Source organism: Macaca mulatta, chromosome 6, assembly GCF_049350105.2.
Source record: "Macaca mulatta isolate MMU2019108-1 chromosome 6, T2T-MMU8v2.0, whole genome shotgun sequence".
NCBI lineage: Eukaryota > Metazoa > Chordata > Mammalia > Primates > Cercopithecidae > Macaca > Macaca mulatta.
This window is the reverse complement of record NC_133411.1, coordinates 87,755,433-87,771,195: the sequence shown is the minus strand read 5'-3', so window position 1 is coordinate 87,771,195 and position 15,763 is coordinate 87,755,433. Positions and strand designations below refer to the sequence as shown.

At 35.5% G+C, this 15,763-nt stretch overlaps 1 protein-coding gene across 27 annotated transcripts in view; it reads left to right on the top strand.

Annotated features, from left to right (window-relative positions):
* The window catches only part of SSBP2 (single stranded DNA binding protein 2), a 329,142-nt gene that overhangs the window by 292,062 nt on the left and 21,317 nt on the right, over window positions 1-15,763 (top strand). For 24 of the 27 annotated variants that reach the window (XR_013418085.1, XR_013418084.1, NM_001260682.1 and 21 more), the window contains 3 exon segments: window positions 8,793-8,828; window positions 10,693-10,747; window positions 14,878-14,948. Coding sequence is in view for 25 of the 27 variants with exons in the window: in NM_001260682.1 (NP_001247611.1) it covers window positions 8,793-8,828; window positions 10,693-10,747; window positions 14,878-14,948 (162 nt within the window). In the remaining 2 variants the exon portion in view is untranslated. 27 annotated transcript variants of the gene reach the window in all.

The window sequence follows — 15,763 nt, the reverse complement described above, 5'->3', positions numbered from 1 at the left end:
ACCCAGGAGGCAGAGGTTGCAGTGAGCCGAGATTTTGCCATTGCATTCCAGCCTGGGCAACAAGAGTCAAATTCCGTCTCCAAAAAAAAAAAAAAAGAAAAAAAATGTGTTTTTCTCATCATTTCAGGAGGCACATGATGATTTATCCCATTATTGTTCATCTTAATTTTGATCATTTAGTTAAGGCGGTGCTTGTCAGGCTTCTCCACTATAAAATCACTATTTTTCCCCTTGTACTTATTAACTTAGAGACACACTTTGAATGTACAGTAAGTCTCCTCTTCCTCCTTATACTTTCATCTGCTATTTTGGACATCTATTGATGATTCTTGCTTGAATCACTTTTTTACTTCGTTGGTTGTCAAATGGATATTTTGAATTCTGTCTTTCCTTCTCCATTTATTAGTTAGCTAACTATAACAGTTGCTTTTTCTTTTCCATTCATATTCATTTATGTATATAAGATATATTTATGAATTATTTTATTCTCTGTGTTTAGGATGCTGAAATTGTTCCAAGTTTTCCCTTTTAAGCTGGATCACTTAACCTTTTAACATGTCCCTATTATTCTCTGAGCACTTTGAAGCTCTTCTTATATTTTCCCAGTTTTAGCCCTGGAAACAGCCACTTCTTTAAGGAGCTTGGGGTTCTTTTAGTGGATATTGGTATTTAGAACCCACTAGAGTAATACAACTTTTAGACCCTCTCAACTAACAGAACTAGGAAATATATCTATGTGTATACACATAGCCACACACATCTATACCTTTACCTAATGTGCATGAGTGCACACTGATGCTTCCATTTCAGTCCATCTCTACAGGATTCAGTCTAACCTTTCTACTTTCCATGTTTATAAGTCACTTCTCTGAAAGTATGAAACCTGTTTGTCATTATCCATAATATATGTGTTTATTGCCTAATCTTTGTCCACAATTTTGTCATATAAAAGTGTTTTGGTCAAAAATATTTTTGGCACTCTTTTATATGACAGCAGGAAAAACATTTTTAAGGGCAAACTCATATTTTTAATTCCGAATAAAAGTTGTGATTTTTATTTTTAATTTTCTTACCTCTGAGCATTACAGTCAGTATTGGTCTCAGATTCTTACTTAGAGGTTTATTTACAAACTCCCTAATTGTAACTTTTCATTTTTTATCTTTATTACAAAGGATTGTGATCTTTGGCTAAGCAGCAGGTTCTGATCATTATCATTTTATTGAAAATAGACACTTTTGATTACAAGGTCCAGAAAACCAACCAAACTAGACTTGTACTGAAAAAGAGTATTACTGGATCATGTATCTGAAAAGTCCAGGTATATTTTTGGTTTTGAGCACATTTGGTTCCAGAAGTTTAAATAATGTCATCCTGAGTCCCACCCAAGCCACATGGAGAAAAAATAAGGCAGAAATAGTTCCCCAAAGAAAATTAAAGGAATGGATAGTAAAAGAGGGGATAGGCAAAAACAACAAATGTTCAGTGTAGCATTGTATTCATTAATTCGCTTACTTGTCAGAGGAAAAAGAGAAACTCCTTTAAGGAAAATATAAGAATCTATTAATAGTGATTAAGCTGAAAAGAAATATGAACACACTACTCCAAATAGGCTCTGCTCTATACAAATAGGTGCTCATTTTTTTAAAAAAAGCACTAAAATAGAGTAGAATATTTTTAATTTCATGTGGTACAGATAATGTCTTGATATTATCTTCCCTTATTTCTAGTAAACCAGTGCTTGTAAGATAGCTTTAAACTTCACAGTTGAAGAAAGGCACTTATCTAAAATGTTACAGATCATTTAACAAAATGAAAGCCCTCTGCCCTCTACCAGAGCACCACAATCATGGGTATTGGGACTCAGAACATTTCAGAATATTTGGATTCTCATCACAGCTTTTGAGTGATCTGTCTAGAGTAGCCAGACAGTATGTGTGGCCCTTAATTTTATTCTCTGTCAAATAATAAGTTCTTCGAATTCTGTATTTCTGACTTTCTAGTCCTCTAATTTTGCTTATCTTCTACATCTCCATTTTTACCTTTCATTTCATCTTAATGGGTATTTGATATAAAGTATAAGGTAGGGTTAGAAGGAGGATTTAGGATAAAGAGAAGGAAAGAGTTGAAGGTGATTTCAACTTTTTGAATCCAGGTAGGTAGGAGAATGGGAGTAACACAACTGAGCTAGGATCATAGGAAAAGCAGCAGGTGTAGAGGTAGGCAATGAGGTTTGGGGGCTTTGGTTTTTGTTTTTTTGAACGTTAAATTTGAAGTATTTGTAGGACACCTTTGCTTCTTCCACAATGTCTAATGCGTATTTCTTTCTTATGCTTGACACATTATAATTAGGATCTGTGATGTTCAACCTCAGCTAGGTCCTCCCTGATGCTTTACCAGCAGTTTGTTTCTTTCACTCTTCCTTAGCTGCTTTTCTTGTCCTCCTCAGTGAATACTATTGCAATTCTTTATTCTCATTCTGCACCTACATTATGTTTGGCGCCTTCTCTATAAGCTAAAATTGTGTCGTATTTTACAAAGGAGAAGAAGAGACCATTAGATCCAAATTTCTTCAGATTCTGCCCTTTACTTCCAATGTTATCAGACCTTTAGTCACCCTTCTTCCTTCTTATCTCCGAAATAGAAATATACATATATTTTTCTTTTCAATTCTGACCCATCTATTCTCTCTCTCCCTTTTATTTATTTATTTATTTTGAGATGTAATTTTGCTCATGTCACCCAGACTGAAGTGCAGTGGCACAATCTCGGCTCACTGCAACCTCCACCTCCCAGGTTCAAATGATTCTCTTGCCTCAGCCTCCCGAGTAGCTAGGATTATAGGCACCAACCTCCATGCCCAGTTAACTTTTGTATTCTTAGTAGAGACAAGGTTTCACCGTGTTGGCCGGGCTGTTCTCGAACTCCTGACCTCAGGTGATCCACCCACCTCGGCCTCCCGAAGTGCTGGGATTACAGGTGTAAGCCACCACGCCTGTCCCTATCTATTCTCTTTATTCTATTTCTTGTTACTTCTTTGCATATCCTACTCATTCACTCTTTCAGATGAGTCTTTGGTCTATATTCCTTTCCATTGACTGGAACTTTCCTCTAGTGCCGTGCTGTGAACAAAATCCCAAGACAACCTGAAAGCCCTAGTTCTCCACTCCTCTAGAGTTGGGAGGGGTTACCACTACAAAACTTCTCTCAACCCTTCCTCAGTCTCCAGCCACCATCCCATGTCTCCCACACTTCCACTCCCTCACCACCTTCTCCTAGATAATTAATTTCTTGGCCTTTCTGTCTTTTTCATCACCATGTGGCAATGAAGTACCTGAAACATGACAGGTAATGAATGGAAGTTTATTGAATTTACTTCTCAACCCATTTCAATTCCCACGAAAGTCCTATTCTGAAGGTTATTAGTGACTTTCTACTTACCAACCAAACACAGTGACTTACTTTCTGTCCTCATCGTACCTAACCTTTGAGATATTTGACTCCTTGGTTTTGTCTTAATATCTTTTCTTTTTTCAGTTTAATAATGTTTCTTTTTTTTTTTTTTTTTTTTTTTTTTTTTTGAGACGGAGTCTTGCTCTGTCACCCAGGCTGGAGTGCAGTGGCCGGATCTCAGCTCACTGCAAGCTCCGCCTCCCGGGTTTACGCCATTCTCCTGCCTCAGCCTCCCGAGTAGCTGGGACTACAGGCGCCCGCCACCTCGCCCGGCTATTTTTTTGTATTTTTTTTTTAGTAGAGACGGGGTTTCACCGTGTTAGCCGGGATCGTCTCTCGATCTCCTGACCTCGTGATCCGCCCGTCTCGGCCTCCCAAAGTGCTGGGATTACAGGCTTGAGCCACCGCGCCCGGCCTAATAATGTTTCTTTAGTTTTCCATATATTTATTACTTTTTTATTATTTATTTTTAGGTGTATCACAGAAAGGTAAAAAGCTTAAAAGCCTGACAGCGTTCAAGAATAAACCCAGTTTAGATATTTCCTAATCACTACATCCACCTCCTTCTTAAAAATCTAGCTTGCTTGACTTTTTATATTTCTCCTGATTTTCATGCAGTCACATATCCACCATTCTCTCTCTCTCTCTCTCTCTCTCTCTCTCTCTCTCTCTTTTTTTGAGGGAGTGGGTCAGGACAGGGTCTCACTCTGTTGCCCAGGCTGGAGTGCAGTGGTGCAAGTGGTGCAGTCTCAGTTTACTGCAACCTCCACCTCCTGGGCTTAAGCAATCCTCCCACCTCAGCCTCCTGAGTAGCTGGGACTAGAGGCACATGCCACCATGGTTGGCTAATTTTTGTTTTGTTTTGTTTTTTTGCAGAGACAAGGTTTTGCCATATTGCCCAGGCTGGTCTAAAACTCCTGGGCTCAGGTAATCCTCCCGCCTCAGCTCCCAAAGTGCTGGGATTACATGTGTAAGCTGCCATGCCTGGTCTCTACCCATTCTTAATTGGCAATGTTTTCTAATTATATTTCTTGGCTGCTTTTTTTTTTTTTTTCATTTTAATGTTACCATGTTGTTTCAACTACCAAAAACTAGTTGAATCCTAGATCAAGTATCTTGTCCAGCACAAAGTAGAAATTTATTCAGTTGAAGCTATATCGTTAGTCCTGGTCTCTGATATGTTCTAGACCTGTGTTTCTAAAAGTTTGTTTATCATATCTATCTCAGTGTCTACTGGTGCCTTCAAATCCAATAATCAGACATTTCCCCAAACCTGCCCCACTCCCTGAATTCCCTATGTATAAATGAGTAGCACCATCATCTACCCAGTCACCAAGTTGAAAACCTAGGAATTATCTTAACTTCTTCCTTTCTTTGTCTGCCATACCCAGTTTGTCACCAAGCTCTGCCAAGTACTTTGTGAAATGACCCTCAGATTCTCCTACTCCTGCTTATCTTTATCAGCACTGCCTGTCACTCTTTGTCATCTCTTGCCTGGATTTTTTCCAATGGTCTTCTAACTTGTATTCATATTCCATGACGCCTCTAGATTTATTTCTCTAAAACATAAATTTAGGGCCAGGTGTGGTGGGTCATGCCTATAATCCCAGCACTTCAGGAAGCTGTGTCAGGAGGATACCTTGAGGCCAAGAGTTTGAGTCCAGCTTGGACAACAAAATGAGGCTCTGTCTGTACAAAACATTTAAAAATAAAAAAAGATTTTAAAAACATACATTTGAACGTGTCTCTATAAAACCCATGACTCCTTACTTCCTACAGCATAAATTCATTCATAGTCTGACTGTGCAGCCTCACCCTTTACCACAACCCCCTATAAGCCCCACACTATAGCAGCTATATAACATAGCATAGCATTTTCCAAATAAACCATGATTTCTTTTCTTTCTTTCTTTCTTTTTTATAGCAGTTCTTCTCTTTGTCTTTCTGATGGGCATCTACTCTCTATAAGTCCCAGCTGTCCAGCTCAAATATGTCTTCTGTACCCACATGGTACTTCTACCTATATTGTTAATATTTTACGTCCTTTACACTACTAGTGCTAGGGCTAGGAGCCCAAATGCTGATTTTTAATAAAGACATCAAAGACTATGAAATAGAAACAACATATGCCAAAATTAAAGAGGTTGACAGGGCAAAAAATTGAAAGAAATTAAACAACTAGTTGAGATAACATTTTAAAAAGTATTTTTAAATGTTTATTATATTTAACTGTTTGAAGGAATCATGAAGAAGGAGAAATTAAAAATATAAAAGGAGGCCAGGTGCAGTGGCTCACGCCTGTAAATCCAACACTTTGGGAGGCCAAGGCGAGTGGATCACGTGAGGTCAGGAGTTTAAGACCAACCTGGCCAACATGGTGAAACCCCGTCTCTACTAAAAATACAAAAATTAGCCGGACATGATGGCAGACACCTGTAATCCCAACTACTTGGGAGGCTGAGCCTGGACAATTGCTTGAACCCAGGAGGCAGAGGTTACAGTGAGCCAAGATCGCGCCACTTTACTCCAGCCTGGGCAACAAGGGCGAAACTCCATCTCAAAACATAAATAAAAAGAATAAAATAAATAAATAATATAAAAGGAGCAAGGACTTAAGAAGGAGATACTTGGGAAAAAGCTACCTTTGGAAATAAATAGAAAGTTTGTTTTTTCCTATCTGGGATGAATACATGAAAATTTAAATCTATAAATAATGGAATGTTGAGCTGAAAATGAAGGTAAAGCAAGAGCGCCGATACCTTCAATGTATGACAGGAAGACAGAATATTTACTCAGGATGGTGTAATCACCATGATTGCCAGCTCACAAGAGTCCACTGTTAAATATTCAGGAATTTCATGAGCTGTTTGTTAAACCACTGTTAGCTTAAAATTTGCCATGTGGAAATATTTACACCACAGTAACTGGCAAATACTATAAATCAGGGCTTTTTGTCCCCCATGAAGTTTACTGGGTTTACTGACACATTACCAGTAAGCTTCAAGGCTTTCATAAAGGCTGAGCCAAAAATGCTTCCAGATATTAGTTAAGATGAGGTGGAAGTTGGAGAGCATGATTACACTTTGGATCTTGTCAACCTTGTTCTGTGTTTCTCTCCAGGAAATCTGTGCTTTAAAACAGAAAGGTTGGCTGGCTAGAGGGTGATCAAAGAAATGGAAATTAACAAAGTAGGCTTTATGATAATAAATTCAAGACATTGGAGCGAGAAATAAAATGTTGACAGTGCCACGAAGCAGGGGCAGAGGCAATTTAGTCATAAACTAATAGAGAAATAATGTACTAAGTAAACATGGTGGAATTGTGATCCTAGAAAACCCTGGTTGGAATATAGAGTAATTTTTGTAAGTATCATGAGGAAGAAGAAAGATGTCAGGCAAGGGAGTTAGTTGTTCAGTAAAGAGTCTTAGGATATGACCATACTCATAAATGGAGGAGAGGGGAGTATACTGTAAAGTAAAGGAAGGTAGTGAACTGTAAATTCCAAAGATCTAAAGGCTAATTAGATTGTACCTTAAAGTTGCTTAAGAATGATGATAGGCAATATAGAGTGACAGAAGAACATGAGCCAAGTGCTAAAAACAGAGAGAGATGAAATTGGTCCTAGGAGCCAATAGATAAATTGGTGATTTGGAAAAGGCAGACTCACATTTAAATAAGGAGAAGTAGGCCCGGCACAGTGGCTCACACCTATAATCCTGACACTTTGGGAGGTCAAGGCAGGTGGATTGCTTGGCTCAGGAGTTTGAGACCAGCGTGGGCAACATAGAAAAACTGCATCTCTACAAAAAATTAAAAATTAGCCAGGCATGGTGGAGCACGCCTTAGTCCCAACTACTTGTGGGGCCAAAGTAGGAGGATCTCTTGAGCCCAGGAGGTCGAGACTGCAGTGAGCCGTGTTTGTCCCATTGCACTCCAGCCTGGGTGACAAAAAAGACCTTGTCCCCTCCAAAAAAATGAGAAGCAGAGGATGAATGGTAGGTAGATAATGAACTGAAGGGGACCCAAGAGAGCAAAGTTGTATTCATTCACTAAATGAAGTAAACGTTTACTGCCTTAAAAAAATCTCAGTACGCAGCAGAATTAATTCTCATCCCTAGTGATGCTAGGCATTCTATCAGTGGCCATCTGCAGTGCTGAATTACTCATAGGCAGACCAAGCAGGGCCTCGGGGACATGTGTTCTGTGCTTAAGGCAAAGCAGGAACACCAAATATGGAGGAGAAAAGCTTTTCAAATAACTTAATATTAAATATTAAATATTTCCAAAAAATCAAATAATTATCAAGAGAAAATCATAACTTGGTTGTACTTCCTTATACTTACTTTATGGTTTCATATTATTTTTATGTTTAATTATATGGCAGGTACTGGGAGAGAGGGTTTAGAATAGTACAAGCACTAATCTTTTCACTACTATAAGGATCCTGTTCTGGCCCTGGCTGTCTGACTTCGAGTAGAGAGTAATCTATTGGTGTTCTTCAGAATAAGACAAAAATATCTGTTATAGATGTACAGCATCTTCATGCAAGTGAGTTAGTTAGCTTGTGTGAAAAAAGAAAATATTTGGATTTAACTTTCACTATTAATATACACACTCAAGGGCTTACTTTTAAACATAGGTTTTCTGGTTTTTCATTTCTTAAATTATCACAGCAATGTGGTATTAATACCATACCATCTCTAGAAAAGAGCTTGGTGAAAAGCTTGATTTGAAGAGAAAGAGGGAATTCGTTACCCACATCTGATCCCCACAAATTAATAGTCTTTGGAGACTCGTATTAACAAACTTTTTTTGCATTTATTATATTGTTTTCTAGTATCTAATTAGAAAAGGATGGAGAAGTGGTAAGGGCTGTTTATCAAGTATTGACCCATACTGCATGAATGTAGTAGCCTGAACTTGTCTTAAAAAAAAAAAAAAAAAAAAAAAGTAAATAGCTTAGAAATTGTATGTGTAAAGACTACTGATTTGAAAAATTCTGGTTTCCCATTTTTTATGTACACAAATATATATATATATTTCTACTTACAGAATAAGTAATTAGTATCATGCAATGTGTACAACTTACCTGAAACCAATGTAACTTAAAGCAGTTATTCTGTCTAAAATCCTCTTGACTAAAATCTATCTTCTTTTGTGTGAATCCAAGTTATTATTATTCAGTTTTCCAGTACTTAAACAGACATAAATTTTTTTATCCTTTACTATGCTTTGTGATACATTTTAAAACTTGGCAAAAAATCATGAAATAAATTCATTTTAGGTCAGTGTCCATATTGCTACATGAATCAAAAATTTTTTTGTCCTATTCGTGTTCCAGATACCATACTCCTCAGCATCTCCTGGGAATTATGTAGTAAGTACATTTGGGTTTGTTTGCTCATAAGAATTGATGTTACATTTTATTTGGGCAATGAAATAGTTGTCCAGATGTTAAGAAGAGGCCCTGTGTATTGGCCAAGAAGTGAACATCTTGAGTTGTTTCATCTGCCAACCTCAGTACATATGTTGATGTTCATTAGTGAAACAGTTATCAATCTGGCCAGAATTGCCCTGAGTACTGTGTTTTACTTCAGCATATGTTTCTGAAAACCAGTACAATACACTCTGTCCAATCATGAAGAGAGTAATCCCCAGTTACACAATAATATGCTTGAATTTGCAGTTCTCCAGGAGAATAATCTATACCCCCATGCAACCCTATGCGCCACACAGAGCGTCTAAGACATTAAACTTTCCCCCAATCACAAATGAATTAGACAGCAGAATAGTGACTAATAATTTAGAGGAATCATTTCATTTTTTGGTCATTCTTTGAAATTGAGAACACTTATTTTTATCATTATTACCATTTAGTACACATTAAAATTTTCCAAAAATTCATATCAATGTGAAGCCAAATTAACAAGTTTTATATGGCCTCCTGAGCTTACAAGTGACCTTTTAATCATCATCACATTATGATCCTAGCCACATCTCAAGATCAACATAGAGGAAAATATGTTACACCATTTAGAGGGAAACGCCTAACAGGGAAACAAGGATAAAATGATAACAAGGGAAATCTTTCCTACAGAAATGTTCAGAGGTGATGGCTAGCTGGAGGGGAAAAAGAGAATGCATAAGAAGGAAATCAGTGAGCATTTCACTCTCCATGGAAATAGTGTTTTATTAACATAGTGAAAAGCACACACTGCTTTGGACCTGTGAACTTAGTGTTCAGTGTTCATGTAAGCTATAAAATTAAGCAAGTCTTTCTTTGCATTTTCTATGAAATAAAAATGAAAGTAAGAAAATTTGTATAAAACCTGTTTTTTCTTAAAGTCACTAATGAATAAGGCTGATACATCATTTTATGAAATTATAGACATTTATTTAAAATAAATTTTAAGTTGTGCAAATACAGATATTATTTGAAATAATTGGCAGGTCTATAGCCATACCACCCTGAATGTGCCCAATCTCATCTGAAATAATTGGCAGGCTGTATCTGTACCTTCAGAATGAAGTTAAAATTTTGCCATTTAAAAGTTAATTTGATTGCTGTATATAGAGCATCTGAAAAAGCCTAAAACCCATTGCTTGACTTATCTATTTTGGTTATGTGAAATTATTGAATTAACTTTAGAATTACCTAATCTCCATTTCAGTTTGATTGTGTAGCTACAGCCTCAGTAACCCACAGCATTAGTCAACTGTGCCTTTCATTTCTAATTGACGTGATAGTGGAAGGTACAGTGCTCCAGAAACATTGCAATTGATGCTGACAGAAGAAAGAAATGACATCAGTGCATTTTTTTAAAAATATGAATCAATAAGCAGATATCTTCATTTTTAAAGATATTTTCTAAGTGAATACTATGTTAGCTTTCTATAAAAACTAAAAATACATATGAATTATTTCTGTGGTATGGATTTTTAAAGGCCCTGTTGAATGGTTTCTTCTTAACCTCATTGTAACTGATATAATTAAGTCATGAATAATGAATTAATGTTACAGGCTCATTGTTTTTGGAAATTTGTCAAAACAGTCTCAACATATTTAAGCTAAATTATGTTTTGTAGAATATTTAAATGATTGTGCATTCAAAGAAAGGAAATTATAGAGAAAAATTATTTCTGTTCTTATTTTCAAATTGGATTATTATAGATAGAAGTCTAACTTCTGTTTTTTGTTATGCAATGCCTTATTTTTACTGAAATTTTGTGTAATTATTTAGGGTCCTCCAGGAGGTGGAGGGCCACCAGGAACACCCATCATGCCTAGTCCAGCAGGTATTGTAATCAAACTAGCCACATGGGTATTTGATTATTAGAATAAAATCACAGACTATAGAAATTGTGCATGAAATAAAGGTAGTAGTAGTCATGTTCTCATGATGGTTAAAGGAGTAGAGGCAGCAGGGTAGGAAGAAATACAGTGTTCTTAAATAACTATTATCCAGTTAAGCATTTAGAAAATTCTTATGGTGTGGCTGTCAGATTTAATCAGGATGAAAACTGCTAATCCGTATGAATTGCCCAAAAATGTGTCAAACTTAAAGATTTATTGAGACTGAGAAAACTATCCAAATATTCTACAATTTAGAAAATTTCTGAATAAATAAAACATTAAATACATGGATTCATTAGGTTTCAAATGCCAAATCAGAGTCACGAGATCTATTATCCTACTAAGATGAATGAAGGATGAAGACGTACTTACAGTATTATTTACCCTATATGTCTATAAGTATTTATTAGTCAGCTAATAAATTCACTGTGTAATAATAAAAGTTTTTTATCTTCTAAACTGAAACATCAATATTTTCATAATCATTTTATATAATTAAATAGTTTTATCCTTTATTTTTGAGACTTTAACACAGACTATTAAATGTGTCTTGAGGTTGTTAACAGTAGAAGACTAAATTGGCACACCTCTCTTTGAAAGTGTTATGATAAAATGTGTCAAGAGCCATGAAAAGGTTCATACCATGTGACTCTATAATTCTCATACTAGAAATTAGACAGAGATACAACCCAAAATTTATGTAGAAGAATGTTTATTTGTTATACTCAAGAATAAAACAGTAGACACAAACTTCATGCCTAATTCAATGTTAGTGGAACTATTAAATTAATGTTTAAGGTGGAAGATGGAGTATAATAGAGCCATTATTATTATTATCAAAGAATTTGTAATGACATGGAAAAATAAAATCTCATGATTCAGCAATATAATCACAGTTTCATTTGAAACTATAACACAAATCTAGAAAGTAGAAAACAAAGAAATAGGCTAAAACTTGATCAGTTATTATTTGGGATGATTAAGTAAATGGGAAATAATAATTATAAAGTATTTTTGATTATGATGTTTTACTGTTAAACTCATATGTTTTTAACTGGCTTGTTGAAATTAAGATGGAAGCTTGAAATTCAATATCGTTGATCATACCAATAAAAATTTTAAATTTTGAGCCCTTTTAATTTAGAAAAATCATAAACTTGATAATTAATACAAAATTTTACTTTGCTTCACTAACTCCTTGGATATTTAATGGTCTGTGTCCTGAAGGCATCTTCATTGAAAATGATACAATTCATTGAAGATAGAATTATATCACCTGATCATTTTGCCCATATTTACATTCTTACATGGTGAAGTTAATGTTTAATTTATGAAGGTAGCATGTGAATAATAAATGCTTCACTACAAAACTAAAACAGTGTTTTTGGGGCAACACTGAACATTGCAGGCAATAAATAATCTTACTACATCTTCCTTTCAAACCAGAAATTGCCACAAGTACATCTTCCTAGTCTTTTTGCGTACTCTTTTATGTGTTCATCCTGTGTCACAGTCACTCCTCTAATACTCAGCCAGCACCCCACCCACAAGAAAAGAGGTCCCAGGAGGTCCACTTTATTGTAAAGTTTTTCTGTACGTAAAAAGAAGTCAGACATTTTCCAGTAAATACATATACACACACACACACACACATATACACACACACATATATATATACACACACACATACATATTTTTTCTTTGTTGACACAGAGTCTCCGTCACCCAGGCTGGAGTGCAGTGGCACAGTCTCAGCTCACTGTAACCTCAGCCTCCCGGATTCAAGCGATTCTCCTGCTGCAGCCTCCCGAGTAGCTGGGATTACAGGCGTGTACCACCAGACCTGGCTAATTTTTGTATTTTTAGTAGAGACAGGGTTTCACCATGTTGGCCAGGCTGGTCTGGAACTCCCAACCACAAGTGATTCACCTGCCTTGGCTTCCCAATGTGCTGGGATTACAGGTGTGAGCCACCTCACCCGGCCATAAATGCCAATCTTATCCCTCTCAAATTTTTTCTGTAGCAGATGAAATTATATTCTTGATTAGTCTTTAAAATGATAAATTTCTTTTCTTTCTGCATATTTAAAATATGTAACCCATCTTCCTTTCACCAAGAGTAAGGCCAATACAGTTGAAAACCCATTTGAAGATTTCCTGTGTTTAAAAAGCAATCCAAGATTTTTTTAAGTTAATCGTGTGTGTGATCCAACAGTTAAATTTAAGTTAGCAGTACTTACTGTCTTTAGTACACAAGATGAGTAAGGCATGGTCCCTTTCCTTCTCTCTGTGAGCTTATTATATCCTAGTTGGAAGCAGGAGGAAAGAATAAAGCAGTAAAATATTCCTATAATGGAAGGCAGAACTCAGTGGGAGGGGAGCATTCATGCACTTGCAACTACCAGGAAAAAAACCTCACAGAACACATCATTTGAGATAGCCCTTCAGCAGTGAGTAGAATTGCAGTGTGTAGAGACTGGGCTGTTTGGAGGAAGAAAGAACAAAATCATGAAGGTGGAAAGGTTGGTCACCTGCAGGAAAAAACCAGTAGCCTGGGTTGACAGGAATACAGCATACACAAGGATGTAAAAACAGTTAAGACCACAAAAGTAGGTTGGGACCTTCCTTAGAATAAACAAATAGGGTCAACATGAGGTGGGCACTCCAACTTTTTCAACATTATGATATATTCAAATAGAAGTAAAATACAGTATTTAGATTTATGGGTCATTGTTGACAGCCAACCAATAAATGACATGAGACCTACTCTGTAAGTAATGCACGCTAAAATAATAAACTTATTAATGTCTAATGAGTAATCACACAGTAAAAGGAAAAGTAATTGCCACTCTATGGTTACTGCCATGAGAAAGTAAATGATACTTACCTTCTGTCTCGAATCACCACAAAAATTTTAAACACATCTTTTTCTCAAAATGGGCCTACTGGCCAGGCGCGGTGGCTCACGCCTGTAATCCCAGCACTTTGGGAGGCCGAGATGGACAGATCACAGGGTCAGGAGATCAAGACCCTCCTAGCTAACACAGTGAAACCCCATCTCTACTAAAAGTACAAAAAATTAGCCGGATGTGGTGGCACGCACCTGTAGTCCCAGCTACATGGGAGGCTGAGGCAAGGGTTCCCGCTTGAACCCAGGAGGCAGAGGTTGCAGTGAGCCAAGATCATGCCACTGCACTCCAGCCTGGGTGATAGAGCAAAACTCCGTCTAAAAAACAAAATAAAATAGGCCTACTGCATTATATTTAAGAAAATTATATAATGTGGAAACATAGAAAACCATAATTTATCATTTATATTTTCTCAGTGTAAAATATTTAGCCTTTCACTCTAGGTTTTATATTATACAAACATGTATGCTCAGAGACTTAATTAGAATTAGCTAACAGACATGAAACATAAATTTTTTAAATACTGCACAATGTTACATATATTTATATGGATATGTAGTACAGATATTTTTACTACAATAAATCAAAAATAAAGTGAGTGAAAACATTTCATCAGAAATTGTGCTGGAAGAAGCTGGCTTTTAGTTCAAGCAAGAGAATTACATTATTCTAATTGTATACTCTAATCTTTTTCTTTTGGAATTAAGCCAGGATAGTCTACCAGTTTTCACTAATTATTAAGTAAAAAAGCTATTTTTTAAATTTGTATATAGGAAACTTAAAGAAATAAAACTGAAAAGCAACTGAATCTGAAGTTTAAGAGATATTATATATTATATATATACACATACACACACATATAATTGCTTGAAGTGAAGAAGTATCTTTTTTTAAAAGAAAAACTTTACTATAATTTTTAAAATTTCTAATATTCCTTTTACATTAATTATTGAAGTGATTATTCCTCATACCTAATTTATGGCCTCAGAATGATAATTTTGGGGTCAGCAAATGACTGGGTATTTGTTTTTAGTAATGACAATTTCAAGTGTTGCAGCTTATATAGAGAGGTGTATGTATGCAAACCATCTTTGATCGTTACTTTGTGATGAATTGGGTATAGATTCTAAAGAAATATTTTAATTAAGTAATACTTTGTTTCAGATTCAACCAACTCTGGCGATAACATGTATACTTTAATGAATGCAGTACCTCCTGGACCTAACAGACCTAATGTAAATATGAATTTTTTTTAATTTTTGGAATATATTTGAAGACTTTCAAACTCTGAGTGCATTCCATGTTCTGTATATGGTTTAAACTTTATATTTTATTATCCAGGAGCTTATTAGATATTCAAAAAGTCAAATTCTTTTCTCTGAGCTGGGTTAAAAAAATAGTACACATATATAACAGAGACTTTATATCAATATAATTTAAAAGTAATTATTATACGTTAGTTTCATCTTATTTTCTTGTAAATAATTAATGATATATACTACTTGAAAATGACAAGTTATATATAATCATTTATATTAACCTCATTTTTAACATCACTAAGTTTTTTCATTGTGATTTTTTTTTGTCCTGATAAACTTGAAAATAAAGGAGAAAGTTGGCTATGCTTGTTTTTTTTAGAATATGAAATCTAGAGTTTAAATATGGAGCTAAAGCAGTTATTACAGGAAGAACTTGGGTGTTCTTAATAAAGCATTTGGTCGTGATTTTTCCACAGAAGCTCACAGGAAAACATTTTATTTATCTATAAGGCCTACATGTTTACAAAAATATTTATAACAGATTATAGTTAATACACATGTGTATATAGGGTAGCAGAAATCAAAGAAAAATCAGAAGATATATATGTTATATGCTAAACTGACCAAATATATATACCTATAGTTTTAGCGTCTTTTAAAACACTGTAGGAGCCAGATAAAAGTTCACAGTCTACTAGGCCTACCAGCACCAGTTTCTCAACCCATATCTAAACTATGCTTTTGATAAAAGCTAAATAATAGCAGTAAGTTTAAATCAATTTCTTTGACTT